Source organism: Cordyceps fumosorosea, assembly GCF_001636725.1.
Source record: "Cordyceps fumosorosea ARSEF 2679 chromosome Unknown scaffold_28, whole genome shotgun sequence".
Classification (NCBI taxonomy): domain Eukaryota; kingdom Fungi; phylum Ascomycota; class Sordariomycetes; order Hypocreales; family Cordycipitaceae; genus Cordyceps; species Cordyceps fumosorosea.
In genome coordinates this window covers 239,712-266,863 of record NW_017387328.1, presented here as the reverse complement: position 1 = coordinate 266,863, position 27,152 = coordinate 239,712, and the positions used below count along the sequence as shown (strand labels likewise).

The window sequence follows — 27,152 nt, the reverse complement described above, 5'->3', positions numbered from 1 at the left end:
CCCCGGCTCAAGTCAGCAAATCCCCTATTTTGGAAGCCATGTCGCACGGATCTGACTACCGCTCGTGGGAGCGTCGCAGATGTCTGACTGCCCTAGCGGCATTCAGCTACGGCGGGATTACACCATGTCAGCGTCAATCCGTATAGGGACCTTTCTTTATTAGATAGCTAGTTGTCCGCCCTTGCTTGGGAATCAAGACTTGGGGGATTATTTCTTCAATATACCCGAATTCAAGATTCTCGAGTACCTCCAAGATGGCCATTACACAAACCCGCCCGGCCGAGGTTCCTCGCACCAAGCTGCCATATTATGACCTGGCTACTCACAGCGAAGAAGCCGACGCCAAGCCGGTTGCCCAACAACACTACACTTCCGCTCTTAAGGCTACGCCTATTATCAGATCTACGCCCTCTATTCTGAAAGCATTCACAGCATTTGTTGCCGGCATCACTGACCTAGAAGAGGTCGCCTTCACTGCCAACTACGCCGATATCGACAGCGCTCCTCCCCAGCGCCTGCTTGCCACAGCCTCCATCCCTGGAAGCTCCAAGCCGCGCATCTTTACATCAGACCACATCGAGTTTGCTACATTCAACGCGGAAGATTTCAATGAGAATGACCTGGATTTCGAGATTGAAATCACCTCTGCTGCCGCACCGGCGGCCGAGTCGACCTCTCGTGTAAGTCGATTGGAAAAACCCCCACTTCAACTGCGCTGACGTTTGCAATAGGCTTTCCGCTTGATAGTCCAGCCCCTCGAAGACGGAAGTGCTGCAGACTTGACACTCTCAATAGACGCCAAGCACGGCCACCCTGTGCTGGCCACACACCTGCTGGAGCTCGTCGCCAAGTACCTGGCCCCTTCATCGACGCAGGCTCCTGAGACGAAGCTGTCTAACTTGAACTACCCTCCCAAGCTATGGAAGGCCCCCGTACTCAAGACAGACTTGCACCTTGAGCAAAACTACCCCGCCTTGATGCACGGTGCGTTCGAAAGACGTGTCCTCGAATTCCCGGATCGCATCGCCGTCGAAGCCGTTGCCGATGATTCCTTCACAGTCCGAAAATGGACATATCTCCAGCTGAACGCTGATGCGGAAGGGCTGGCGGAAGAGCTGCTTCTCATGGAGCGCACCATCAGCTGGACGCCTGCCTACAAATGCCAACGCGCTATTCCTCTATTCCTGCCGGCCGGCCCCGAGTTTTACATCACCGTCACCGCCATGCTCAAGACTGGTCTCGCAGTCTGCTCACTGCCGATGGATGCGCCCCCGCAGCGTCTTCTGGACATTGTAGAAGACACTAGATCGTCCGTGGTTATCGGTGTCGGAAGCAGGCCATTCCCTGGCGTTAACCTGGAGGATGGCTCTGAAGCTGCCGAAGCCCTCAAGAAACTGACATGGGTTGATATCAACGACTTTACCAAATGGCGCTCCAACTTCGCTGTCGACCTGCAGACTCCTCTGTCCCAGCACCCACCTACTGAAGAAGACCTGGCATACATTCTATACACTAGTGGTTCGACTGGTAAGCCCAAGGGAGTACTCATCTCTCATTCTATGGCCACTTGTGGTGTACACGGCCACGCCGAAGCTTTTGAGCCCCTACCCGCTGGCCCCGAGCTGCGCTGGCTGCAGTTTGCTATGCCGACCTTCGATCTCTCCTTGATGGAGCTCTTCGTGACGCTCGGGTACGGCGGAACAGTTTGCTCGGCCGAGCGCTCCCTCATGCTCTCCGACATTGAAAAAGCCGTCAACTTCTTCAAGGCCACAGCGCTCTTTACCGTTGCAAGCATGGCCACTCTGCTAAGACCCAAGGCGCTGCCAACCCTTACTACGATCGTTTCCGGTGGCGAGGCTCTCACGAAATACGCCATTGATAACTTTGCTTACGACGCGCCTCGCGAACCCAACACCGAGCCTAAGAGAGTTATCAATATCTACGGACCTACCGAGGCCACAATGTGCGCTACATATGAGAACGCTGCTCTCGGTACCCGTGGATCTATCGCCGGTACTCTTTTCTCTTGCGCGTCTGTCGTTCTGGTTGATGCAAACTCGTCCGATGACCTTATTCAGGTCCCTATGGGCCTCACCGGTGAGATCGTCTTTGGCGGTCCCATGGTCGGCTACGGCTACATGAACCGCCCCGAAGAGACTGCCAAGGCCTTCACCTCTGGTCTAAGCTTGGGTCCTGTTTACCGCACTGGTGACAAGGGCCGCATTGTCTTCAGCCCGGAAGGCGAGCCCAAGCTGGAAATTCTCGGTCGCCTGAACATGGAGCAGGTCAAGCTCAACACTCGCCGCGTCGAACTCGGAGAGATCGAATCGACTATTGCAAGGGTCGAGGCTGTCCGTGAAGTTGCCACTGTCGTGCTAAATGGTAGCTTCCTGGCTGCCTATGTCGCTGTACGCGAAAATTTTGACGATGTCACAAACGCGGCCCTGATTTCACAGTGCCGAGAGGTTGCAGATGAGGGTCTACCTGGATGGATGCGACCCGTTGAATACATCGTCGTACCCAAGGTGCCACGCACGTCGAGTGGTAAGGTCGACCGCAAGACACTTCAGAAGGTGGCCATCGAAGACTTTGGTAGCTCCATTACCCAGAAGCAAGCCATCAACAGCAACTTGACATACGAGGGCATCGTCGATCTCAAGGACAAAGAAAGTGTCTCAGCCATGCTCAAGCACATTCTCATCGCTATTCTCGGCGAAGGTGCTACCGAGGTCGCCGAGTCCCCTCTCGCTCTCACAACCTATGGTCTTGACAGCCTGCGCTCGATGAAGCTTCTCCAAGAGCTCCGACGCCAGGGTGTGGAGGGACTAGCGATCAAGGACGTCCTCGTCGGCCAGAATTTCGCCGAAGTTGTGAAGTCGATCCTTGAGGTGCATCTGGCTCAGCTTAAGGCGGCCGAGGAGGCGGCTGCTGCTAACAACGATGAACTTGTGGAGATTGAGGATGAGGAGGAGATTCTGTTCCTGCCTCTTGGCGCCAAGCTCAAGCACTTTGAGCATAAATGCAGAGCCAAGTGCGTTGAGGCCCTCAACATCCCCAGCGAGGATATTGTCGAGGTCCTACCTGCCACCGGTCTCCAGACCCGCGTCCTCTCCAGCATCGAGGAGTCGGCGGATATCCTCAAGGTCAGCAAGCCATGGGTTGAACACTACCCTTACCTAGTTCCCGACCACATCGACGCCGACCGCCTGGAGGCTGCCGTTATCACGGCTCTTGAAGGACGCGACGCATTCCGAACCGTCTGGGTACAAGTTGAGCATCCTCTCGCTCCCTACGCCCAGTGTGTTCTGTCCCCCAGCTCGCCGCACGCCAAGCTTCCCATTCTCCGCATGGAGGTGCCAGTCTACGACGAGCGGCCCAACAGCCTGTGGCATCGGACTGTTGATAATGTCCAAAAGTCTGCCGAAGAGATCTTCGGCCTCCACAGCCTCGGCTGCGTGACGTCGTTTGTCCGCTCAGCAGACAAGAAGCACTGCGTCGTGGTCTTCTCCGTGTTCCACGCCATCTACGACGGCATGAGTCTCCAGGCTCTCCGCCGCGACATCGCTGAGGCCTATCACGGCCTGCCCATTTCCAGCGCAGGAAAGCCAGGCGTGCGCGTGCCCGTCGAGGAGCATCTCAAGTCTGACTGGCTGGGCACGAGCATGTTTTGGGCTCAGCGCATGGCCGGGGTCGCTTCCTTCAAGGCCGGTGACAGGGTATTCAAGACCGAGGGAGCCGAGTTCACCACCGTCAACACGAATGTCGGTATCGCTAGCGAAAGCCTCGAATGCACCTTTAGCACCGGCGAGCTCTTCGCCAAGGCCAAGTCCGAGGGCCTGTTCACTCCCATGGCCGTGATCCAAGCCGCCTGGTCCATGACGCTGGCCCAGACCCTTGTCGGAGACGAAGCCGCCCCCAAGTACGACGTGCAGTTTGGCAGCGTCTTCCACGGCCGCCACACGGCCGACTCCCTGGACGCCTTTGCCCTGATGCTCGACGGTCTGCCTACGCGCATCTCCTTCGAGGACGGCAAGAAGCTGACGCACCGCGATATCTGCTCGCAAATGTTCAAGCAATACACCGACACCCTCGGCTTCACCGAGATGCCCTGCCCCAGCATCCAGTTTGCCCGCAGCACGCGCCGCTTTGACAGCTCTGTCATCCTGCAGACGTTCCCCGCGCCCGACATCGCCGTGGACATGGACGGCTTCCCCGCATTCAATCGCGCCAACGATAGGGTCACGCCATGGAAGGAGACTTCCTCTGATACGCCCATTCTGATTGAGATGTGGCCGGGTGTGAACAGGACTGAAGATAAGCTCAGCATCCGGTGTTCGTACAGCCAGGTGTGGCCGGGCTATGAGTTCATGACGCCAGAGTGGGTGCAGGGTCTGCTCGTCACCTTCAACAAGGCCTTGACCCAGGTCATCACCAACCCCGACGGCGTTTTCGATGTTGTTCAGGGCACCGTCGGCCACCCAGACGCCATGGATTGCTCTGAATAGATGGCGATGCTTCCATATTCTTGGTGTTTTTATATACTTTACGTCGATATGATTTCTCTGCGAAAAGGCGCATTTTAGATAATCAACTGCACTTATTTATATACGGATTTTATTTACAAGCAAAAGCTGCAGATGAACCTACTTCATGTTGGTGAGCAAGTAGGCAACACCATCGAACGCCTCTTCGCCGCTCGGGCGGATCTGCTCCGGAGGAAGAACGAAGCCGTAGCGGCCTGTGTCGCGCAGCTCAGCAGTGAAGGTATGGTCGGCCTTGACCACATCGGCGACGTAATCGACGCTGCTGCCAGTGGCCTTGTAGATGGTGCTGCAAATGGGGCCGTATCTGAAGGCGGTTCCGTACCTATTGCCCATGGCGCCAGCGGTACCCCGGGCAAGGGCTTGCAGTACTGCGTTGTTGGGCGCGACAGCGTTGCAGGAGTATCCATAGGCTGCCGAATGCAATTCAGTATACCATACATACAACAGACGTACGAGGGGAATTGGCTTACGGGTCATAAAGAGCTGCGAATAGGAATGGTAGTCAATGTACAGCTTCAGCCCCTGGGCATTCTTAACGCTCTGCAAGAAGCCGGAGAGGGATTTGGTCTCAGGAGCATCGCCGGCGCTGGCGCCGCGGAAGTCGTCGGCGCAGGGGTTGGTGGACGCGCCGCCCCCGACATTCCACTGGTACGGCCAGTTGCGGTTGATATCGTGGCCGAGACAGGAGCTGCCAGCGGTGGTCTGACGGTTCTTGCGCCACATGCGGTCGGATGTCTGTGAGTGCTTGAAGCCTGATATTTGTTAGATGTTGGAAAACAACGTGATGGGATGAGGTGAACTTGCCATCTACGTTGACAATGGGGAACAGGTAAAAGTCGTACTTGTCAACGAATGAAGTGATCTGGGAATCAGAGCCGTACTTTGTGACGAGCTCGTTGATAAAGTACTCGATCACCTAGACTCCCGTGTAAGCGGCCAATCTTGTACGGAGGATTACGGACGGAGGCGTACCATGCTGGCGATCCATTCACGGGCGTGCACAGTGCCGTGGAACACGATGGCGGGCTTCTGTCCACCACCAGAGCTGCCAAAGATGTGAAGTCCGGTGATGGGATTTCCCTGGAGGCTGTTGCCGGAGGTGACAACCTTTGAGTTCTTGGGGTACGTTGAGGCCATGTCGTTGAGCCACTTGACATGGTCGTTGTACGGGTGGTACGAGTTGAACCAAGTGCTATTGGGGGCAGCTCCGGCTGAGCTGTTGTCAGCAAGATGTTGCGGCGAGATTAATTTGAAGATGACTTTACCGGCGTATACTTGGTAGGTTTGCTCCGAACGGATAGACTCGCCAAGGTTCTCGTGCATGGTGATGACCTCGTGGCCCTCAAGCGCCTCCTGGAATGGCTTCAGGGACTGAGGCGGTACATGGATATCTGCAAAAGCGCCCTTCTTAGCGGGCGGCTGCCAGGTTGTCACGTCGAGCTTCTCCAGGACGGAGCGGAGGAAGGATCCGTCATCGGTGACGGGCACGCGGAAGACCTTGTGGCCGTCATAGGAGACGGATTGTGGCACCGTCGCCGCGGCGGCAGCGAAGGGGAGGAAGGCCAAGAACTTCATAGTAGCTAATGATTACAAGAACTGCGCAAGGAGCAAACAAAGCTTGGTAAGAAAGAAGAGCTAGGTGGCAACTAGCAATGCTGGGAACGAGATGAGCATAGCTTTATACTGTGAGATTGTTGGGCAGTGCTACGACAAAGCATGATAGCATGACTTGGCAAGCTTATAGAGGGAAGGAACAAGTGAGGAAACATCTCGACCCCCACGGTCACGCTTTTTCTTGATGGCAATCGGCCCATGAATCCTGCAACCTTCTTGTTTGGGTAAACATCTATGCACCCCAGCGTTGGCATCAATGCTAAAAATAAAGAGCGCGCACTAAATCAGCTGCAAGCCCGCGTCCAGATGCCAGACGGCTGGGCTCAATCGCTAAGGTCAAAAAGAGGGCTGCTTCGGCGTAATTAAGACATTGGGACCTTTTGTTGGCAGTATTGTGATTCGTTGGCTTGTGGTGTGAATGCTTGCAACTAGCCTTCGGAAGAGGGTTTGCGTCGCACGCGCTGGCTTGGCGCAGGGCAAGCTAACGAGGTGACCTGCGACTCCGGGTTTAGCTTCAGAGAGAAAGGAAGAGCGAAAATAAGCTTGGTCGAAGCTCTATCGGAAGGTTATAGTTACTGAGTATTGTAAAGTTAGCATGATGATGGACCGAGCGCTGAAACAAATGCCAGGGTGGCGGCGCTGCGAGGATACTAAAAGAGATACCACCTTCCGGGATGGATGATGACGGCCGTCCTGCCGAATACAGCATGCTGAGTACTGAAGTTGGGCGCCGATCGGAAGAAGAAGACGGAAGAAGAGTGATGATTGATGCCGAGCGTGTCAGTTTGATGATTTGCAAGGGACAGGCGAGATGGAGGAGTAGAGTGATGCGTTGAGAGTGATGCTTGATTGGTGGCCTGGAAAGCGCAGCACTGTTGGGTATACCTGCTCGGATATAAGAGAAAAGACGCGAGGATATAGCTGGTCCTGACAAGACCATGCGCAGGCAGAAAAGTACTGATGAAACAATGGGATGGCCGATCGAGACAGCCAACGAAAAGCAGGCAGAATATTGCATTTGATTGCCCCCGCCATTCGCCATTCTTCCCCCGCACTTGGTTGGTCATCTGTCACGATCGACGCCGCCAAAACCCGGACGAGTCAAGGACTAAAATAGAGATGGTCTTCTGCAAGTACGGATATTGAGCCCTCTGTTCATTTTGATCTAAAAGATCCGCCAAGAATAAAAATGTCAGACACCAACTTCCCGTCGCCGCTCACCGGGGTTAACCGAGACATTCCGCTGCCGACCGACAAAGCCGCCGACGGCAAGAGCCTGGTGAACCTGCCCCCGGGCACGCCCAGCTCGTCCTACCAGCAGTTCATCGAGGCCTACGACACGGAGAAGCGCGGAGCCTTGTGAGTCAACAGCCTTATCAGCCTGCAGCGTGGCAAAGTCCAGGGTGTGCTGATTATGGCGCGTGCGGCGGGCAAACAGCGATGTCCACGTGTACTACGACCAGACGAACCAGGATCAGACTCGCTATGCCACGGAGCTGTATGAGCGCATCCGACGCGAGTGTAAGTGTCTGCACAGTGACAAGCCCGGAAAGCAAACTCCTGAGGGACCAGCATATCCGTACTGACAAGGTAAAAAAGTCCCCGAGCTGCGCATCTACAAGCTGTGGGATCGTCCCATCGGTCCCCATCCCACCGCCATGTTCGAGGTCAGCGTCTTCACGCCCGCCCAGTTCGGCGCCCTGATTCCCTGGCTCGCCGTCTGGCGCGGGCCGCTGCCCGTGCTCGTCCACCCCAACTCGGTGCCGGCGGACGGCGAGACGCTGGACGCGGCCGAGGTGCGGGACCACACGCAACGTGCCATCTGGCTGGGCGAGAAGCAGCCGCTGGACCTGAAAGTGTTTGCCTAAATTATCATGCAGGATAGGAGAGAGAGAGAGGACATTCATCTATCCGTATTAGTGGCGGCATTGATAGTGAGTGACAGCATGACAGCTTGGCGGGCTTGGCCCACAGGGGCTGGGGGGCTGGGACAATGCTACAAATTATCCTAGGACGGGCACCTAAACTGAACAATTAATAGTCTGAGTTGTGGCTTCAATTCATCTCCCTTTATACGTAGATAGGAATGAAAACTTGCCGCGCACACACGTGCGCCACAACTTAAGCCTTGGCCGGCACGCTCTGCGGCGCCGCCTGCGCCTTCACCAGCCCCGGAATCGGCGCATCCTCGCCGTCCTCCTTCATGCCGCCCAGGATCATCGACTTGGGCGCCATCATCTGCCATTGCTCCGGGTCCGTGAAGGCCTTGAACTTCTCGTCGTGCCACTGACCCGCCGTGATGGCGCGGCCCTCGGAGTCGATGAACATGGTGTCGTCCTCGGCGCGCAAAAAGTACGCGATCGAGTAGCGGTGCTCGGTCGGGTCAAACGGCACCACGCGGTGGATGCAGCTCTGGAACTGCATGCCGCTCGCGAAGCGCAGCGAGTCGCCCACGTGCACGAAGGCGCAGCCGGGCTTGGGCGCCACGAATCCCATCTCGCGCGCGCCGCAGGTGCCGGGCGGGCGGACCTGCAGACCCCACTGCTCGCTGAAGAGCAGCGTGAGGGTGCTGATGTCGGTGTGCTTCTGGTGGCCGATGCGGTTCTCGCCGGCGAGCTCGCTGGGGAGGTAGTGCATCATGGAGAGCTGAGAGATGGATGTTAGGGTGGCACGAGGCTCGAGCGTACTATAGACAAGGGGAGTGATAGACGGGGGCAGAATTCAAGAGGAATAACACACAGTCGTGGTCGAGGGCTTCTCGTTGCGGTGCGAGTTCTCGAAGCGAGACGCGCCCGTCAGGCCCATGCCCGTCGACAGCGCCGACAGAAGCACCTTGGTGACCGTATTGCAGCTGCCGATGGCGTTTTCCAGGATCCGCATGTCGGCGCTGTTCTTGACGGGCGCCGGGATCTTGGGGCTGTCGCGCTGGATCTCGTCGCGCGAGACCTTGAGCATCTCGTAGCCGTCCTGGGAGCCCGCAGCGACGCCGGTGCGGCTGCCGACCGGTTCGTAGCTGCAAACACGGATTGATTAGCCAAGGCCGCTCGGAAGCAGCAGGAGGGAAGGGGAAAGTACCCCAGATGCGAAGAAATCAGACCAAACTCATTCTTGGCCTCGAGCGGCGCGGCAAAGAAGCGCTTCATCAGCTCCTGTGTCTCCTGCTGGTCTGACAGCATGCGGCGCCCGTCGATGCCCTGCAGGTCGAGGTAGAAGTAGCCCTCCTCCTTGCAGGCGCGGACGACCTTTTCGACCTCGCTGGGGTTCTGGGATAGCAGCAGGCCGTAGTTGATGGTGGGCATCGACCAGACGGGCACCTTTTTGCCCATCCAGTCGACAGTCTGGGGAGCGTCAAGTACGGGGGCCATATTTTCAACGGTTTAATGTCAATTGATGTATATTGTATAAAAATTGATGCAAATGCAATTGCTGGTGAGGAGAAGATTGTGGATGGGAGCGAGTGGACTGGGCCGCAGCAAAGAGGAGACTGGCCTTATATAGGTAGTCTGACCGATTGCCCATTGCTACATCGAAACAGGACTAATCAGAGGCACTGCATTTCGTATTCATTCCTACCTTGTGCATGCATCCCCAATTGACTAATGAAATTGAAATGCGCAAGAAAGAACCCCGCTCTGCCAATTCAAACTATTTCTTAGCCTCCGAGTCAACTATCGAATTGTTGCCGTGCGCCGTAGCACGGTGGCGGTAGTGGTGCCGGGGTGCGGGGGTCCAGTCTTGGACAGTACGTACTCCTCTTCCTCTCTACCCCTCTTCAATATTCACTCATCAAATCATCAGTCGTAGCACACCAGGCACCGAACCTCGATGCTCTGCCGGGACTCGCAGTCCCTGTACGCCGGATCCTCAAACGCCGAGTGCAGCGCCCGCCGCGCCACCCCGTCCTGCACCGAGTCGAAGCACTTGATCAGCAGCACGTCCCTCGGCGTCATGCCGTGCTTGTAGTGCCACCGGTGCGCCGAGTTGTGCCTCACCACCCACGACTCGCCCACGAACCCGTCCTCGGTCATCTCCGCGCCCACCAGGTCCGCGTCCGGCACCGAGCGCGCGTCCGCGACCGCGATCGGGTCCTTGCGGATCGCCCGGATCGGCCGCCACACGTTGATGATCTGGTACCGCCGCCCCCGGCGCACAATGTCCTCGGCCTCCTCCGCCGGCAGCTCCCACCGTAGACGCCGCTCCGCGCCCTCGTACGACTGGTCCACGTGCGTCCGCGTCACGGGCCCCCGGTTCGCCAGGTTGTGCAGCCCGAGGTGGTGCCATTGCGTCGGGCCCCGGCGCACCTTGTGGTTGAAGATGTGCACCGTGCGCGCGCCCGTGATTTCTCGGACGAGCGCCGAGCACTCGGCGTAGTAGCCCTGCTTGATCGCCGCCTCGTCGGTGAAGTGCTCCTCGGCGCTGGCGCTCTCGCAGTACTGGAACCCGTGGCTGTCGAGCGTGTATTGGTCCTCGTCGCCGCTGATGTCGGAGACGACGAAATCCCAAGCCTTGTGTGGTCGTTTGTTGCTGATTCTGCCCTTGCCAATAAAAATGGGAGTAGGCTTTGATCCGTCACCCGGGTCGTCCCAGTAGTTTAACGTGGTCGCCACGTCGTGCTTTTCAATGGCAGCAGTCATGATGATTTTTTTTGGGCGAGCAACTCTGGCGAATGAAGAGGCTAAAATGGCCTGGCAAGAAGAAGGCATAGATCGATATCTATAACTAGCTCGCCCCTGGCTTTTAAGTTAACTAGTTACCCGAACTGGGCCGCACTGACAGCTTCTTGTTTCTATTGAGTTTCCATTTCGCCTCTAGAACGCCACCACGTTTACCAGCCAAAATAAGTTAGTAAGAGAAAGCCCTGTAATAAAAAAAGTAGGACGCATACCGGCTGCGACGGCTTCGTGCCCGCTGCGGGCCTCGTATTTCAGTTAGCTTGAGGGCCTTGGGGGCTGGGCTGGGTCGTGGCCTGTTAGTGCCTCGCCCTCAGTTGCTTCCACCAAGCAACATTCATCAGTCGAGTCCATTCAAGACAATATCTTGGTCGGGATGGATGACGACTATGTATTTGTGTCGAGGCCCGATGAGGCGCCATCACAGCCTGAGCCCACAACGAGACACCTCGCCGAAATCGACCGCTTTATTGCCCAGCTGGAGCCTGCTCTGTGGCCCCTCAACTGCTTCATACATGACAACCCCGAGCTCGGCTACAAAGAGTTCAAGACACATGATGCATTGACCAAGTTTATGAAATGCCAATCGGGCTGGACCGTGACCCCTTCAGCTTATGGAATGGCAACCGCGTGGGAAGCCGTGTTCGACACCGGCCGGCCGGGACCTGTTGTATCTTTCAACGCAGAAATGGGTAAGCCTGGGTGCATCTCGTCGCAGTCTCGAGTGTTAACGGCCGATTAGATGCCCTGCCCAATCTTGGCCATGCCTGCGGACACAACCTGATTGCAATGGTATCAGTGGCCGCCGGCCTTGCCACCGCAGAAATACTCGACAAACAAGGCCTCGCAGGCAAGGTCGTCATCGTCGGCACACCTGCCGAAGAGGGCGGCGGGGGCAAGATCAAGTGCCTGCAGGCGGGGGCATACAAGAACACCGACGTATCCATGATCTCCCACCCCGGCATCCTCAACAACAGCCCCATGGTCCGGACCACCGCCTTCACCGGGCTCCACGTCGAGTACCGCGGCACGGCCGCGCACTCGGCCAAGAACCCGTGGCAGGGCGTCAACGCCCTTGACGCCGTCGTCGTCGCCTACACCGCCGTCTCCGCCATGCGCCAGCAGACGCGCGCCGACGACTTCGTCGGCCTGCAGATCACGCACGGCGGCGACCGCCCCAACATCATCCACGAGCGCGCCGCCGCTGCCGCCGTCTTGCGCGCCGCCACCGCGCCGCACTTGCGCGAGCTGCAGGCCAAGGTCGAAGGGTGCATGCGCGCCGGCGCCGAGGCCACCGGCGCGCGCGCCCACATCCGCGTCCGCCCGGGCTACCTCGACCACATGCCAAACCGCGTGCTTGCCGCGTCGTATGCCAAGTACTGGGCGGCGATGCCCAGCGCGCCGGACCCGCCGCTGCCACCACCAGGGCAGTACACATGGGTGCGGTCCAGCACGGACCAGGGGAACCTGAGCTACGCGCTGCCGAGCATGAACGTGAGCTTTGCGATCCCGCCAGGCCCGGAGGCCGGGCAGCCTCACTCGCCGGATTTTGAGAAGGCGTCGAGGACGCGAGGCGCGTTTGATCGGGCGATGAGGGTGGCTAAAGCCATGGCTGGCACGGCGGTGGACATGTACACGGTGCCGGGGCTGCTGCAGGAAGTGAAGGAGCAATGGAAGCGTGATATGAATCAGGATTAAATGGAAGTTGTAAACGGTAAAAAAAGACCTTTATGTGATTCAGACTGCCTTAATTTCTATTTATCATAAGTGTATTCATGTTCTTGTCTGGCCCTCCTACTCGACGGCTATACACAACAATGCTTATTCTGCAATCTGGATGACCAGCTTCGAACAGCTGACTCCCTGGGAAAGCATGTCCAGGCCAGAATTAATAGCGTCCAAGCTGGTGCCAACTAGCTTTGGCTCCGGGCTCGGCTTGATGTCGCCAGCAGCAACATACTTGCTCAACTGCGCCATCCATTTCCGGAACTGGGCCAGCCTCTCAGTCTTGTCCGAGGAGGGCATGACAAAGATGATTTCCACGCCCTCCACCTCCTTGGTGTCGGGAGGTACAATCGGGGCGGAGGTGATCTTGGCTCCCCCTCCCGCAACCACCACCTCCGTCTTCGCAAAGGCAGACAGCACGGCCTGGCACGGTGCAATGTCCCCCATACCGAGGAAGCAGTGGCGGATGGCCAACCCATCCTCCCTGGCCGCAGCTACGATCAAGTCCACCACTTCAGGACTTTGGTGGTCAAAGACGCGATCCGCCCCGAGCGACTTGACGTATGCGAGGTTCGCCGCACCGGCAGTGGCATAGACAGCTCCAATACCAGAGCCCCCGGCATTTTTCTGCAATCGAGCAAGCTGCACGCCCATTGTCCCAACACTCGACGAGGCGCCCCAAATCAACAGAGCCTCCCTTTTTGCCTTTGTGGCGCCCGTCCCGGCATACTCCAGCCCCAGTGCATCCCACGCTGAGAGCGGCACCTGCACAGACACGGGCAGCGTCGCCGCGCCCTGCCACTCCAAAGATCCGCTCCCCTCCGGTAGCGGTGCCGCGTGCTGCCAGGGCACGAGGCAGCGCTCCTGGAAGACGCCGTAGTCCGGGTCGCACGCCTGCCACACGGCGCCGCTGTACGCCACTGCCCTGGTGACGCCCGGCCGGAAGAAGACGCCGTCGGCGGTGGGCTCGGTCGGGACGCCGTCGCCGACCTCGAGGACCACGCCGGCGACGTCTAAGCCGATGACGGTGGGATAGGCTTGGATAAAGAGGCCGGTGCCGCGCATGAGCGTGTCGGCGGGGTTGAGCGCGACCGACTTGACGGCGAGGAGCAGCTCGCCAGGGCCGGGTTTCGGGGTAGGTCGGCTTCGGACCTCGAGAGGCCGGCCTTGGGCCACAGAAACGGCGGCAAGATGTGTGCTCATTTTGTGCCCGAGGCGCTCTTTCTCTGATGCTCTGATGATGGTGGAGGGGTTTGATGTAGTTCGGAATATAGCGCAAGTCACGACAAGGCTGTGACTGGTGCACTGTGACTGGATCAACTACAGGCTGAGTTTCTCGTCTTATCCTCTGATGGTAGTAATTTTAGATGTCATCTATATACAGTATTGCATCTAGCATTTTGAGACCAATTTTTTGCAAGAAAAATGGCAGAAATGGCTTCACTTCCGGCCGGAGGAACTTCAAGGTACGACAGACAGAGATAGGATTGCCTTCACGATCGAAGCGATCAAGCGGACGTTTTAACGGTATATCTCTCTCAAACTACGTTGGTCGTTTATAACTCATCCAAGGAAGAAAGTTACATCATCTTCTCCCAACACTCGCCTCACTTGCCGCAAAATGTGAGTACTCCAACCCTCGATGAACCAGTACGACTCCAATGTTTCGAGTAGAATTGCAAAATGCCCAAGCAGCCTCAGAGCGACTACGTCTCCTTGCGCTAGCTCCTCAAGGAATCGGGCGTCCAGTGTATAAACCCAGGCCATGACGACAGAGACGTGTCCGTGTCTACATCTCACCGGAACCCAGTCTGTGCAAAACGTCGTCTCGAAGCACCTGACGAGAGAACTAATCTCTTTGTTGTACATCTTGGCAAGCGCTAGATCTGGGGCCACCCTAGCCAAGCGAGCCACACTTTCCAGCGATGTGCGCCAATTCCGACCGTAGACGCTGGGCTCGCACCCCTCCATGGGACTCGTCGAACAAGGAGCATCTTCAACTCTGCAATCACATGGCCCTCCCTGGCCGCTCCCATATCGCGCCGTCGGCGCGAGAATTCCAGACAAAACCACAGACGACCCGATCGTCTCGAGCACCAGCCGCACACCGCGCAGCAGGGACACCCACGGCACGCATCCCTCCCGCGCGACCAGCAGCAAGTCGCCCTCCGACGGACCTCTCGCAAACGCCGTGAAGCAAATCAGAACCGTGACAATGTACAGCGCCTGGCAGTTGCCCTCGTCGAGGCGCGGCAGCATCCGCGTCGCGTCCCTCGCCGCGGCCGCGTAGTGGTCCTCCGCGAGGCGCAGGTATCTCCGACTGTCTCCCGGACGGAGCCTGGCCAGGTGATATCCCGCCAGCGACAGCGTCGCGTGGAAGTTGCACGGGTGCTCACGGCCCAGCCTCGGCGCCTCGTCTCGCCAGAGACGCGCGTCGCCGACGGTCGTCGAGGTGACGGTCGTGTAGTGGTGCAGCAGCTCAAGATCACCCACGCTCAGCCCAAGTGAGGACGATGACGATGACGATGACGGGGACGGGGACGGGGACGGAGCTTGGACTACTTCTGCCGCCGCTCGCGACGACTGGACTGGATGCCTGTCGTCCGCGGGTCGCGGCGTCTGATCACCGCAATCGGCCACCCAGCGGCTCCAATCGGCACGCGGTCGGCCCCGACCACGCCTAACACCCGGAGCGGCGACGGTGCTACGGCTCACCCATTCCTTCCGCTCTGGAGGAGGCAGGAAATCACAAGGGAGTCCGAAGCGGACGCAGTTTTCACATTGCAGCTTCGTCTCGTCGCACTGCAGCATGAAAAACAAACGTTAGCTTCCCGCGGCCAGCTGGCAGGGCTGATGAGACAGCCCTATGGCTCGACAAACCTTGATCTTACGTGCCTTGCACGTTTGGCAGCCGGCGGTCGATTTGGCGTGGCGTCTTCGGACCCTCTTCACAATGGTTGTGATGAGAGTTGGATTGGTGGTAGTTGGATGCATGAAGGCGTGGGACCGGAGATTGTCAGCAGGCTCATGGAAAGCGTAGTGAGTGCTAAAGAGGATAAATCTTGAAACATCGTGTAAATATTCTGCTTTGTGGTTATTGTCATCTTTTTCTTTCATTCGGTACGACATATTCTCGGGTTAGATAATTCGGATTAGTAGCTGGTGACGCGGCGTTCTAGTTCTTCGGCTGTGGCTGTGTGGAAAGGCTAACTTGTCGCAGCTACAAATCGACCATTCAGGCTGTATCATTTCCTATCCTAGATGCGTAAATTCTTTGATTGGTTCGGAGGGAGATGGATCCACGAGCCGTACCAGGAATAAGTTGAGCATCGTTTGACAAAACAAATTACCCTTTCAGACACTCCTAATTCTCGTCAACACAAGCAGCGGCGTGTTTACCATGCCTTTTTCCACCTTTGTCAATAATGCCTTCTAGCAAAAACAACTTTCAACTCCGTTGCCGCCGCCGCCGCTTGAACCCTATGAAAGACATTTGCAGTTAGTCCAGAATCAACGTTTTCCGGCAAGTTGTACACACTCCAGCGGAGGTGATTTTCTAAGCGAATTAGCGAGTGTTAAGAGTCGGCGGCGGCGGTAGAGTGGTGGTAGAGGTGGTAGAGGTGGCAGTGGTGTTCGCCCATTCAGAACAGGTGAACGTTCCACCGAACCGCAGTGTATCGGCACATCATGTAGCCAGTCATAGAAGCTTCAATCAATTTACTCTCTCTCTCTTCCTATCATGTTTCTGAACCTGGCTGTATAGGTGCCGGTGCACACAGAAAAGTCCATACGGAGCACATTCCTAATAGTACCTTTGGATTCCAAGTGTTTCCCTAATAGTCCGAAGCACCTGCTCGTGCGAATAGCGATACTCGATGGATATTAGAGACTTCTAATTACGCTAATCGGCAGTAGCCGCATCATGTAATGTTCTATGACGCGTAGACAAAAATACAAGACAGGGAAGTGGTATCTTTCGCTCAAGTTTTGCACCCCGAGTTCTTGAACCAAGAAACGTACAAAAAACAGTTCAGAGCAATATACGAATAAAAAAACACACATCAGGCATGGCGCAAACCACGACAGAGAGGCCAGGTCGGCCAGTCTACCATGGCGGGCTAAGTAGAGGAGGCGACCGCACATTGCAACAGGGACAAGCAGAACAAAAAAGACGACGCTGATGGACAAGAAGGCGGTAGGTAGTAGCCAAATGCGCACCCAGATGCTGCAGGCAGTGTGTCTGTGTAGAGCGCCATCGTGGATCAAAAGATAAAGCGACTCGGGAAACAGTCTTGGCCGAGTTTTGCTGCCAGCAAAGCGTCCGTGCATGCCACCAACGCCGATGACTTCATCGAGATACGGCGAAATAAGTAGTGGCGAGATTTCGCTGCCACTGTACGGGGGTGCTGTGCGGCGATCTGTGCCCGGTTCTGCAGGGCCGGCCGTCTGTTTTCCTTTGCCGCTCTCCATGAGCAATTCTTCTTCAAGAGACGCCATCGATGAAGCATCTGAGGTGTCAACGTGGCCTATACGCAAATTTGACGCGTTAGCTGGCTATATGGCAACACGTTTATCTCATTAGGTGGCTAACTTGGGTATTGGTGAAGAATGGGCTCCCTTGTACTCTTATTATGTACTGTGTAAAGGATGTAGTGTCAATGTCGAATGTGAGGAGGAAGTTGATCCGTTCTTGTGTGTCTGTCTAACTAGCCAGGGTCTACTAATAGAGTTGGTGGCCCTGGAACCTACACAATCTTTATTGCTATAATCAGGCCCTTAATAGCAAGCAATAGATGGGCGGGAAATATTTAAGCTTTGTCGCTTGTTAAAGAGATGATGAATGCCTAGCGTGGCGTACGTACTGTAGTGAGCGAGCTTATGACCAAAGCTTCTGATGCCAGGCAGACGGGCCTCTAACAGTGCCGCCTTTTAAATAGGTGGAAGAAACGAGAGAAAAGTAGTCTATTACGGTAACAAACACAAACGCTAAAAATACGCATCAAATAGCACATATCGGTCCTATGACCTTGCCCTGGGGCAAAATCTTCACTAAACCAACTGACATGACCGCTGAGTTTCGCAAGCTAAAGCTTACGAGTTAATCTTTACTTTAATTTAGAACAGTTAAGTTATGGCAGCTTTAGAATATACGTTGATACTTTCAAATGCATATTTATATACCTTGCAATCTCACATCAGGCTTCTTTCCATTCATTTGTCCTGCTGGTAACCCTCCTCTGCCCTGGACGTCGGACCAGACAGACTAACATACGAGATGACCCGGTACCTGAAAAAACATGGCCCCAAGGGGAATATCCATTCTCCAACCATCCCTTTACTTAATTCCCCAGGCATTCGGGCTGCGAAACCTACTTTTTTTTTGTTTTTTCAATGGCCAACTGCGTTTAGAACTTGACCTGTCCTGGCCCCCTCTACACCGTCTTTATTGTGTACATACGTAGAACCTGACTGATACCCGATAGTAGCAGTGTTGTTGTGATGGGCAGTACACTACGTCATATGTCAAAGAGCACGCATCAAGGTTAATTTTTCGCTTTTTACCCGAGACAAATTCCGTGCATGTCGGGGATATTCTGAGTTCAAAAAGAAGGATGTCTGCCCTCCAAGTCGAGATGGCGAAGCCCTACAGAGCAGCCCCAACATTAGCCTACTAACGCAATGAGGCTACTCGTAGGCTCGGAAATATAGCGGGCATAGTGGGTTGTTATCTAGCGAGGTATTTATGTACATAATTCATTAAGGTGTAAACTATAAGGTTCACCAGGGGTGACTGCCGTAAAACTCTCCCGCAACTCGAGCAAAATAATAACTACGAGATACAAATCTAAGACAATTTTCTTCATGGCCTTTTCTGGTGTTGTTCGCAGCTCATCTGCATCGTGTCCAACTTCACTTTGAGATGCATGCGGCCGTTACTGTATCAAGTCCCCACATGCCAATGACGGTTGATTTTCCTTCTGATTCGTTTTTTCCCCTATTCTTCAGGTTAGACTGCCACCTGGTTTTCATTTATTTTCCGAATCCATTTTTAACTTTATAAAGAGGGGGCTTACGTACACGTTCCATCACCAATCAAGCCCAACTTCAACGGCCTCTCAATTTCTATTTTGCCTCCTCTCGCCTACCTCGTCAAGACTCGGCCGTACTATCACCACATCCCGCATCCCGTATTTGGGCTGTCTAGGCCGCGCATGCCGTAGACGACGCCCGCCATGGTTCCCGTCGGCAAACTCCTGGCCAGCGTGCCCTTTCACAAGAACTTCCGCCGCAACTTCCTCTTTACCCTCTTCGCCCTCGCCTTTGTCGCGCTCCTGCAAATTCACTACAACGGCAGCCCGCTGCGCCTGCGGCCGGCCAAGCCGAAGCCGTACCACATCGCGACCATCGAGGATGACGACGAGCCGCGCACCATGGTCACCTCCAGCACTTTTCACCCCGTCGCCTTCCCCACCAGCGAAGGAAAGAAGAACAAATCGCTCGAGGAGCTGTGCGCCAGCTTCCCCCGCCACCTGCTCGCCACGATTCAACCGGTCCTCAAGACAGGCTTCACCGACGATCCGGAGCGCATGCAGTCCCAGATGGAGAGCTGTAGCGCCTGCTTCCAACCTAGCGATTTGCTCATCTTTTCCGACCTCGACGACACGTACGAGGGCCACGAGGTGATAGACGTCCTCGCGGCCCTGCCAAAGTCCTACCACGACTATGAGCAGTTCAAGCCGTACTTTGAGCAGAAGCGTCTGCGCGATAGCGGAGCGGCTTCTAGGAATCCGGCCGCGCTCAAGGCTATTGATGGCTGGAAGCTGGATAAGTTCAAGTTTCTTCCGCAAGTGGAAATGGCGTGGCAGATGAGGCCCAACCGGGACTTTTATGTGTTTTATGAGACAGATACGTGAGTTCGCCTGCGCGACATGATGCGTGTCTCTCCCGACTCCCCGCTAATGCACACTCTTTTCCCCGCAGATATGTCTTTTGGGATCCCCTACTTCGCTTCCTCAACACCCTCGATCCGGACACGCCGTTATACATGGGATCCGCATCCCCAGGCCGACAGGATGAATTCGGACGAGACACGCTGTTTGCCAACGGCGGCCCAGGCTATGTGCTCAGCCGCGCGACCGTGAAACGGTTGCTGCATCGAAGAGCCAGCCCGACAGGATTCTACCTCGACCCACCATTCGCCGAGAAGCACCACGGCCTCATGCACGACCTCGAGTGCTGTGGCGACAGCGCCCTGGGGTTTGCCATCTGGCAGAGCGGCATCCAGATGTCGGCGCTGTATCCCATGTTTGCGCAGCACGCGCTGCAGAATTTGCCCTATGACGCGATGCGCTGGTGCTCGCCGCTCTTGACCATGCACAAGCCGAACTTCGACGACATGCGCGCCGTATTTCAATGGGAATTCACGACTCGCTCTAATGATGTAAGTGGTGGCTTCTATGAACACGCATCCAACGGAGCAAAGCCTTGCTGACAGCCGTGAAGTACGCAATGCGCCACCGCGACCTGTGGGGCTTCCAAAAGCCCGGCAAGGAGAGCCGGCGCGACAATTGGCGCAACGACGGCCGCGGTTCGCGCAGGGTGGAGGGCGAGGATGTGGCCATTGCCACGCAGGAGGAGTGCGAGGCGCACTGCCAGTCGCTCCCGGAGTGCCTCATGTGGACGTGGCGCGGACACGATCGCGCGGACTGCCTCGTGAGCGAGGGGATTGTGCGCGTTGGAGAAGCGGCCGCGCCTGAGACGACGGCCGACGGACAGGCCAACTACACGGCGGGCTGGTTGACGGAGAGGGTGGACGAGTGGAGGAGCACGCACGAGTGCAACGACACGCTCTGGCTGTCGCACAGCTTTGGCCGCATGTTTTGAATGGCAAATAGGGCGAGCCGCGAGCTGACGAGTGCACTTGAACTCATAACGAGGGAACCAGACCCCCGAATGAAGCATATACGACTTTACCATATAGCGAGAGCGGACTTTTTTAGACACTGTAAATACATTTTAGAGACTGAACGCGGTGCGCTTATCTCTAATGAATGCACAATTCTTCTTAATAACAAGTCGATGACACTCCTAGTAAGCTTCGAAGACCTCTTGCACATTCGTCGACCAGCAGCGCGGCTAGGCTAAAGGTGAGCCGCGGGAGGAGAAGGCTGGGCGATGGGGCTGTCCCAGCGGGCCGCCGTCGCTAGGTTCAAGGGCCCGCGGAGCGACGGGAAGGGAGAAAGAAAAAAAATCGATAGTGCGAGAAGTTACGATGTATCACAGGGCCGTTCGCGCGCGCGGATCTAGGGGTCGGATGAACGGGGGGAGCCAAGACGATATGCTTAATATTATGCGTGGGTGCCTCGTGGGACATGGTGCCACCCAGGTTATAGAGAAATGTCTTCTTATAAAAACAAAGTTCTTATGCATTTCAAGCATGATGAGCTGAGCGACAATGCAGGCAGCCTTTGGTGTACGAATCGCCGGGACGATGAGGGCGGTTGGAGGGCGAACGCAAGCCCTGCCGTGCCTGTCATCTCCGGCTGCTGCGCCATCTTGTTGTGCCCTCCATGCTATAAGTGAGTATAGTACGCGTGTGCTAATTAATATCGACCGCCAAGTTTTATTGCAGCCGCGTGGACGAGAGAAGAGATGATAATATCGTGATCAATATTAGCAAAAAGTGTTGTCTGTTAAGACTGCTGTCTGGTCCGCAGCAGCAGGGGCTCGCATGACAGGAGGGGGCACAGGACTTTTGCGTTTCATTTGTTATTATCCGCTCAGCGAGATCCATCCAGATAAGGCAGACCTCGAGAAAAACAAGGCCAGCGTAGCATTGGAAAGCAGCAACCTTGTTCACGAAACAGGATAAGCGAGTCCGCTGGTTCGAGACCGGCGTGTTTCTCTGGTGGAATCTCGCCGGGGACCTGCATCGTTCGACTTTGACCTACTTGAGGCAAAGTCCATTAACCCTTGTCAATCGCGCTGACCAGCTGTCGCATCTAGAGGACCCTTACGGATAAAGGGGCTGTAGGTACTGTAAGGTTTATCAGTCCCCCACTGCGTTGCGACAAATTGTTCAACCAAAAGAATCCCAAAACCAAAGCTGACCATTTCCGCCCCCTACTACAGTACTGGAGACGCCGTGGGGGCCATGTGGCTCACGCTAAATAAACTACGGCTCTCGCTGTTGGGAAGAGAGATTTCTAGTTAGCCAATGTTACTGTTGCGATGAGCTAACGTTAGAAGGACTGTAGGGCTCGAGGGAGTCGATGGTGGATCAATTCGAGCAGGTCGCCGATCTGTTACGTGTTGCTACTACACAAGCCATGCAGGAATAACGCTCATAGTGTGAGTGGTCCAACTGACCAATGCCACTGCGTAAACCGGACGAACCGAGACTTCAGGCCCTGCCAACCAGCTAATAAATCCTTGTCTTGAAGCTTGGGGCCGGGGGTGGTGGTCAATGTCCGTGGCATAGTGGCATAATGCTCGGCATCTTCAACTCCACGAAGGGGGAAAGAAGAGCCTTATTATCTTCTCCACCCGCCCTGCCGAAATGGACGCCAACCTTGTCCTTTTTTTTCTCTTTCCTTTCCTTAGCTGAACTTATTCGCCGTTTCTATGGTCTGTTCTCGTCCTGCGGGCGGAGATCATAAAATCGGCTGGGCGCGCGCTCGCCGCTTCTTGGGGGCCACCTTTTTTTTTTTGCGATTTGTTCATGAATCGCTGACGGTCCGCTCAACCAGGGTTCGACAACAAGTTGACCGGAAAGAAGAAGAAGGAAGAAAAAAAAAACGATACGAGGTCCGACCGCGTGATGATATCGCCACGGGAGCTCGAGACGCCGTTCAACAAGGCGCCGCTTGTGCGCGCGGTGACGGCGTTTTTGATGGTCTTCAGCGTCCTCGCCGTCATCACACGCATCGCCACACGACTGCTCACGGCCGGCAGCCTGAAGCTCGACGACCACACGGTGATTGCCGCGACAGTAAGAATTCGGCCTTTTGAATGAAGAAACGAAAACATGGGGTAGCGAAATGAGGAGGGCTAACATGGGGGGAAACTAGGCGCTGGCCGTTGCGCAGGCATTGGTCGTGATACTACAGGCGGCCAACGGTTTTGGTCACCACAATGACGTTTTGAGCGCTGGGCAGATTTCCTACATTCTCAAGGTAAATTACGCCCGGGAGAAGAGAGATATGGCCGTCTATGGTGGTGGTTGTTGAGTGGCTGACTTTCGAAACAGTGCATGTATGCGGCCAATGTGCTGTACATCGTCACCCTTGCCGTCACCAAAATATCAGCCTGCATGACGGTCATGAATGTTGCGCCGCTCGACCGTAGACGCGGCATCTTTTCCGTCATGGCTGTCATTGCGGTCTGGGGCGTGTCTGCCGTCATCACCGTCCTGTTCCAATGCCAAGTCTCGGAGCCGTGGAACTTTGTCTCGGGGAAATGTGTGAATTTGGTAAGACATTTCTCTTTCTTCTTCTTATCACCAAATAAACTGACTTTGATAGCCTGCGTTTTGGACGTATTTTGAAATCTTCAACATCGCCACCGATCTCGCTACCATTGTCGCCATCTCCGAGCTGGTCTGGAACATTCAAGCGCAAAAGTCGATGAAGTCCCTCGTCTTGTTCATTTTTGGCAGCCGCATCCTGTATGTCTCATCACACCCGCAGTCACCAAGCAAACAAGACCAGACAACTCACACGAAACCTGCAGAATTGCCCCAGCCGCCATCTGCCACATTGTCTACATTACGAGGGCGGCCAAGTCATTCTCTTCCACGGGCGAGACGTTTGACTTTTGGCCGCCGGTCATCATCAGGCAGGTAGTCCTGTGTCTGAGCATAGCCACGGCATGCGTGCCGTACCTGAAGCCGTTCCTGGACAACCTCGAGTCCGGCCAGATGCGGGCTGGCGACGCTCTCTTGTACATCAAGTCCGGGTCGGGCAACAGCGGCAACAAGAGCTCCCGGAGGAAGACGGCGGCGAACAACTCGAAAGCCGCCGGTACCACCACCGCCGGGCCGAGCGCAAGTAACACGTCTGGCGGTGACCCGGGGACAAGGTCGAGGACGGGGAAACAGTATGAACTGGAAACTATTGTTAAAAACCCCAAGGGGACAAAGACTACGACGACGATTATACACGACGATGGGCAGCCCTCGTGGGATGGGCAGAGCCAGTCGAGCCAGACAGTGCTGGTGCAACAGTCTTGGCGGGTGGACGTGGAGGCTCGTCCCAGTTCGCAGGCATGACGCATGAACTAGGAAAAAAACGTACATGAAATATAATTTAATACTCAAGTCAAACTACGAGATAAGAAAACATGCACTTGTTTTCCAGATTTCATGGGAAACTGATCTGATTTCGGCAGAGTTCAGAGTTTAGGGCGCCACCACATTACGATCCACGGCGCCGTTTCCAGTCTTGCAAGGAAGGGTATCGAGAATGTTTCACCCAGCTTCTAGACACGGCTCTCACCCAGCCCGCAGCTGTCACAACTTCCAGTTACACGCAGTTGTTGACCTCTTCACACCCACCATCCTAGCTGAGATGGGACGAGGACCAGGGCTTGTTATTAGCCGACCGGCGAGAAAATCGATAGTCCCCTTCTCGGCACCTCATCCCAGCAAAACGAGAACAATACAGGGGCTCGATTATAGAATTATTTACGAATTAGCTTCGAGAAGGAAGAGAAACAAGGTTGGTGGCGTGGCGGGAGGGGAGGGGGCGCCGCCAAGATGGCTTCTGCAACGGGACGGGGCTGTAGGGCCCCCAACAAGGGTCAGCAAGGACCCAGAGGACATCCCATGAAACTGGGCACAGCTGGGATTTGAGAAAGAAATTAGGAGGCCACCAGGTCAATGGCGACGCCTACCCACTGGACTACTCCGTGCCGTACGAGGTCAGCTACAGGCTGCTAACTAACTAAATAACTAGAGAAGCGAGTCGCTTTGCGCAAGTTCGGGGTGCCCTCCCGTCAGGCCATTTTCGCACGACCGACTTATTACTGGCAGTGAAATGCTTGGCTTGTAGGATGTATGTAAATGAATGACTCGACGGCGCGCCTCTCGCATGGCGATCGACTTGACCGGAAGCGAGTTAGCTGTCCCAGCCCAGCCCAGAAACTAGGCCTTTTACCCGTCCATCATCGGTGGAGAGGGGACGGCAAGACGGGAAGAAGTAAGGGAGAGAGATACCCTCTTTTTGTGGCCAGAAAAAGAGCCCATATTAACAGGTGGTTCGTAAACGACTTGGCTGTCTGTCTTGCCCCCCCCCAATGGTCTGTCTCTAATAACTAGTTGTTCCGTGAAAGTGTGTACAGGGGTTTGTCTCGTCGCATTGAGCAGCGCCCCTCCGTACCCCCAGTCTCGTTATCCGGCATTGAGTTGCGATGGCGTGCATTGCGTCTGTCTGATTCTCTTGCAGACTTCGTCATATAACGCCAAAAAGACTCCCCTCTTGTGCCAACGGGCTCAACCAACCAACTCGGGTGTCCCGTACACGTCCTTTCATCGTCGGTCCAAGTTGACTTTTTTTTTTTTTTAACTTTTTTCGCCCTTACGATGGAAGACCACGAGCTCACCCAAGTGTCCCCGGCGGCCAAGGTGCCCTCGAGGGCCCAGATGGGCGAGATTTCGCAGCGCGAGTATGAAGACCGCGTGCAACTGATGCGCCTCGGCAAGAAGTCTGTTCTCAAGGTGCGTTGCGTTCATTCATGAGATCAACAGAATGTAACCCCCCTAATGCAACTCCCAGCGCAACTTTTCCTTCCTCACCATCCTCGGCTTCAGCTGCGCCGTCCTCGTCACCTGGGAGGGCACGCTCATGAGCTTCGCCCCGGGCCTCATCAACGGCGGGCCCGCCGGCCTCGTCTACGGCTTCCTCTTCGTCTGGGCCGGCAACCTGACCGTCTTCTCGACCCTGTGCGAGCTCGTCTCCATGGCGCCCACCTCGGGCGGCCAGTACCACTGGGTCTCCATGCTCGCCCCGCGCCGCTGCGCCCGCTTCCTCAGCTACATCACCGGCTGGCTGACCGTCGCCGGCTGGCAGGGCACCGCCGCCTCGGGCGCCTACCTCGCCGGCAGCATGCTCCAGGGCGTCGTCGCCTTCACCATGCCCCAGTACACGGGCCAGACCTGGCAGGGCACGCTCATCGTCTGGGCCGTCGTCCTCGTCGCCGTCTTCATCAACACCGTCGTCAGCTCCGCGCTGCCCAAAATTGAGGGCATGATCCTTGTGCTGCACATTGTCGGATTCTTTGGCGTCCTGATCACGCTCCTCACCTTTGGCGCGCACGGCGACGCCTCGGAGGTCTTTGCCAACTTTCGCAACGGCGGATGGCCAACCCAGGGCCTGTCCTTCTTCGTCGGTCTGCTAGGACTCATCTTTTCCTTTGCCGGTATGTCGGTCGGCCTGTTGACCATGTATCGGACTGCTAACAACTGCCGTAGGCGTCGACTGCTCTTTTCACGTAAGCCTACGCTGAAGCTGGCTGACATCACAAGTCAAGCAACCCCCCTGCTAACACGACACAGATGTGCGAAGAAGTCCAAAACCCCTCCGTCGCCGTACCTCGGTCCATCATGGGCAGCTTGCTTATCAACGGTCTCATGGGTCTGGCCATGGTCATTTCCATGCTCTTTGCCGCCACCGACATTGACGCAGCCATCAATTCCAAGAGCGGCTACCCCTTCATCGAGATCTTCTTCCAAGCAACAGGCTCCAAAGCCGGCACCGCTGTAATGGCTTCTCTGATCATCTTCATGACCATCTCTGCCGTCGTCGGTGTCATTGCAACGACATCCCGAATGTTCTGGGCCTTTGCTCGTGATCGTGCCTTGCCAGCCTGGCGCACATTGTCCAAGGTATGCCGGCCACGATGAAGAATTACCGCAAGTTTACCTCGGAATGTTTCTAACCCAGAGTTCTTTAGGTCGACCCTACTACACACGTCCCCATCTGGGCCATTGGTGTCACGAGTCTCATCTCGTGTCTTCTGGCTCTCATTAACATTGGATCCACCGTCGTCTACAATGCCCTCGTCTCGCTATCCATCTGCGGCCTGTACTCCTCCTACCTCATCGCATCCTGCACGCTGCTCTACCGCCGCACCACCGGCGGCTTCGCGATGCCCGACGCGAGCTCCCCCCTCCCGGCCCTCGCCGAGGGCGACAACGCAGAGGGGCTCATCTGGGGCCCGTGGCACGTCCCGGGCGTCCTCGGCATTGTCAACAACAGCCTCGCCTGCGCCTACCTACTTACCATGTTGTTCTTTAGCTTCTGGCCGCCGGCCCCGGTGTCCGACGCCAAGGACATGAACTTTAGTGTACTGATGACAGGGGCGGTCGTCATCTTCAGCATTGTGTACTATTTGGTGTGGGCGAAGAGGGACTACAAGGGCCCGATTCGCGAGGTATGATGCAACTTCTGACAAAAAGGCTGGCATAAATCGGGGCGGTGATCAAGAACATAGAGCGCCAAGTCACTCAAAAAATGAGCGGAGCTCTCTTGAGCACAATGATGGCGCAATAAAGCAATATTTTACAGGATGGCTAGTATTCACTATTGTAAATAATTTAATT

At 55.9% G+C, this 27,152-nt stretch overlaps 10 protein-coding genes across 10 annotated transcripts; 6 read left to right on the top strand and 4 right to left on the bottom strand.

The window, feature by feature from the left end:
• Nucleotides 1–254: 254 nt before the first annotated feature.
• ISF_08304 (AMP-dependent synthetase/ligase) lies at nt 255–4,505 on the top strand (the record flags this gene model as incomplete). Its single annotated transcript, XM_018851907.1, has 2 exons — nt 255–680; nt 732–4,505. The coding sequence occupies 2 exons, from the start codon at nt 255–257 to the stop codon at nt 4,503–4,505; spliced, it is 4,200 nt and encodes a 1,399-aa protein (XP_018700989.1).
• Nucleotides 4,506–4,643: 138 nt separating this feature from the next.
• ISF_08303 (carboxypeptidase A1 precursor) lies at nt 4,644–6,119 on the bottom strand (the record flags this gene model as incomplete). Its single annotated transcript, XM_018851906.1, has 5 exons — nt 4,644–4,954; nt 5,015–5,279; nt 5,356–5,460; nt 5,517–5,755; nt 5,810–6,119. 5 exons carry the CDS (start codon nt 6,117–6,119, stop codon nt 4,644–4,646), a joined length of 1,230 nt encoding a protein of 409 aa, XP_018700988.1.
• Nucleotides 6,120–7,347: 1,228 nt separating this feature from the next.
• ISF_08302 (Dopa 4,5-dioxygenase) lies at nt 7,348–8,026 on the top strand (the record flags this gene model as incomplete). The annotated part of the gene is made up of 3 exons (XM_018851905.1): nt 7,348–7,517; nt 7,597–7,679; nt 7,758–8,026. The coding sequence occupies 3 exons, from the start codon at nt 7,348–7,350 to the stop codon at nt 8,024–8,026; spliced, it is 522 nt and encodes a 173-aa protein (XP_018700987.1).
• A 253-nt stretch (nt 8,027–8,279) lies between these two features.
• Nucleotides 8,280–9,523, bottom strand: ISF_08301 (Oxoglutarate/iron-dependent oxygenase; the record flags this gene model as incomplete). Its single annotated transcript, XM_018851904.1, has 3 exons — nt 8,280–8,804; nt 8,898–9,171; nt 9,234–9,523. 3 exons carry the CDS (start codon nt 9,521–9,523, stop codon nt 8,280–8,282), a joined length of 1,089 nt encoding a protein of 362 aa, XP_018700986.1.
• Nucleotides 9,524–9,952: 429 nt separating this feature from the next.
• Nucleotides 9,953–10,792, bottom strand: ISF_08300 (hypothetical protein; the record flags this gene model as incomplete). Its single annotated transcript, XM_018851903.1, has 1 exon — nt 9,953–10,792. One exon carries the CDS (start codon nt 10,790–10,792, stop codon nt 9,953–9,955), a length of 840 nt encoding a protein of 279 aa, XP_018700985.1.
• A 412-nt stretch (nt 10,793–11,204) lies between these two features.
• Nucleotides 11,205–12,526, top strand: ISF_08299 (peptidase dimerization domain protein; the record flags this gene model as incomplete). Its single annotated transcript, XM_018851902.1, has 2 exons — nt 11,205–11,520; nt 11,571–12,526. 2 exons carry the CDS (start codon nt 11,205–11,207, stop codon nt 12,524–12,526), a joined length of 1,272 nt encoding a protein of 423 aa, XP_018700984.1.
• A 123-nt stretch (nt 12,527–12,649) lies between these two features.
• On the bottom strand, nt 12,650–15,364 carry ISF_08298 (Alcohol dehydrogenase superfamily, zinc-containing; the record flags this gene model as incomplete). Its single annotated transcript, XM_018851901.1, has 2 exons — nt 12,650–13,787; nt 14,631–15,364. 2 exons carry the CDS (start codon nt 15,362–15,364, stop codon nt 12,650–12,652), a joined length of 1,872 nt encoding a protein of 623 aa, XP_018700983.1.
• Nucleotides 15,365–18,786: 3,422 nt separating this feature from the next.
• On the top strand, nt 18,787–20,437 carry ISF_08297 (Chondroitin N-acetylgalactosaminyltransferase; the record flags this gene model as incomplete). Its single annotated transcript, XM_018851900.1, has 3 exons — nt 18,787–19,463; nt 19,535–19,994; nt 20,057–20,437. The coding sequence occupies 3 exons, from the start codon at nt 18,787–18,789 to the stop codon at nt 20,435–20,437; spliced, it is 1,518 nt and encodes a 505-aa protein (XP_018700982.1).
• A 1,936-nt stretch (nt 20,438–22,373) lies between these two features.
• ISF_08296 (hypothetical protein) lies at nt 22,374–23,822 on the top strand (the record flags this gene model as incomplete). The annotated part of the gene is made up of 5 exons (XM_018851899.1): nt 22,374–22,544; nt 22,624–22,728; nt 22,803–23,024; nt 23,077–23,219; nt 23,285–23,822. The coding sequence occupies 5 exons, from the start codon at nt 22,374–22,376 to the stop codon at nt 23,820–23,822; spliced, it is 1,179 nt and encodes a 392-aa protein (XP_018700981.1).
• A 1,311-nt stretch (nt 23,823–25,133) lies between these two features.
• ISF_08295 (amino acid/polyamine transporter I) lies at nt 25,134–26,989 on the top strand (the record flags this gene model as incomplete). The annotated part of the gene is made up of 5 exons (XM_018851898.1): nt 25,134–25,268; nt 25,327–25,969; nt 26,022–26,041; nt 26,106–26,435; nt 26,504–26,989. 5 exons carry the CDS (start codon nt 25,134–25,136, stop codon nt 26,987–26,989), a joined length of 1,614 nt encoding a protein of 537 aa, XP_018700980.1.
• Nucleotides 26,990–27,152: the final 163 nt, after the last annotated feature.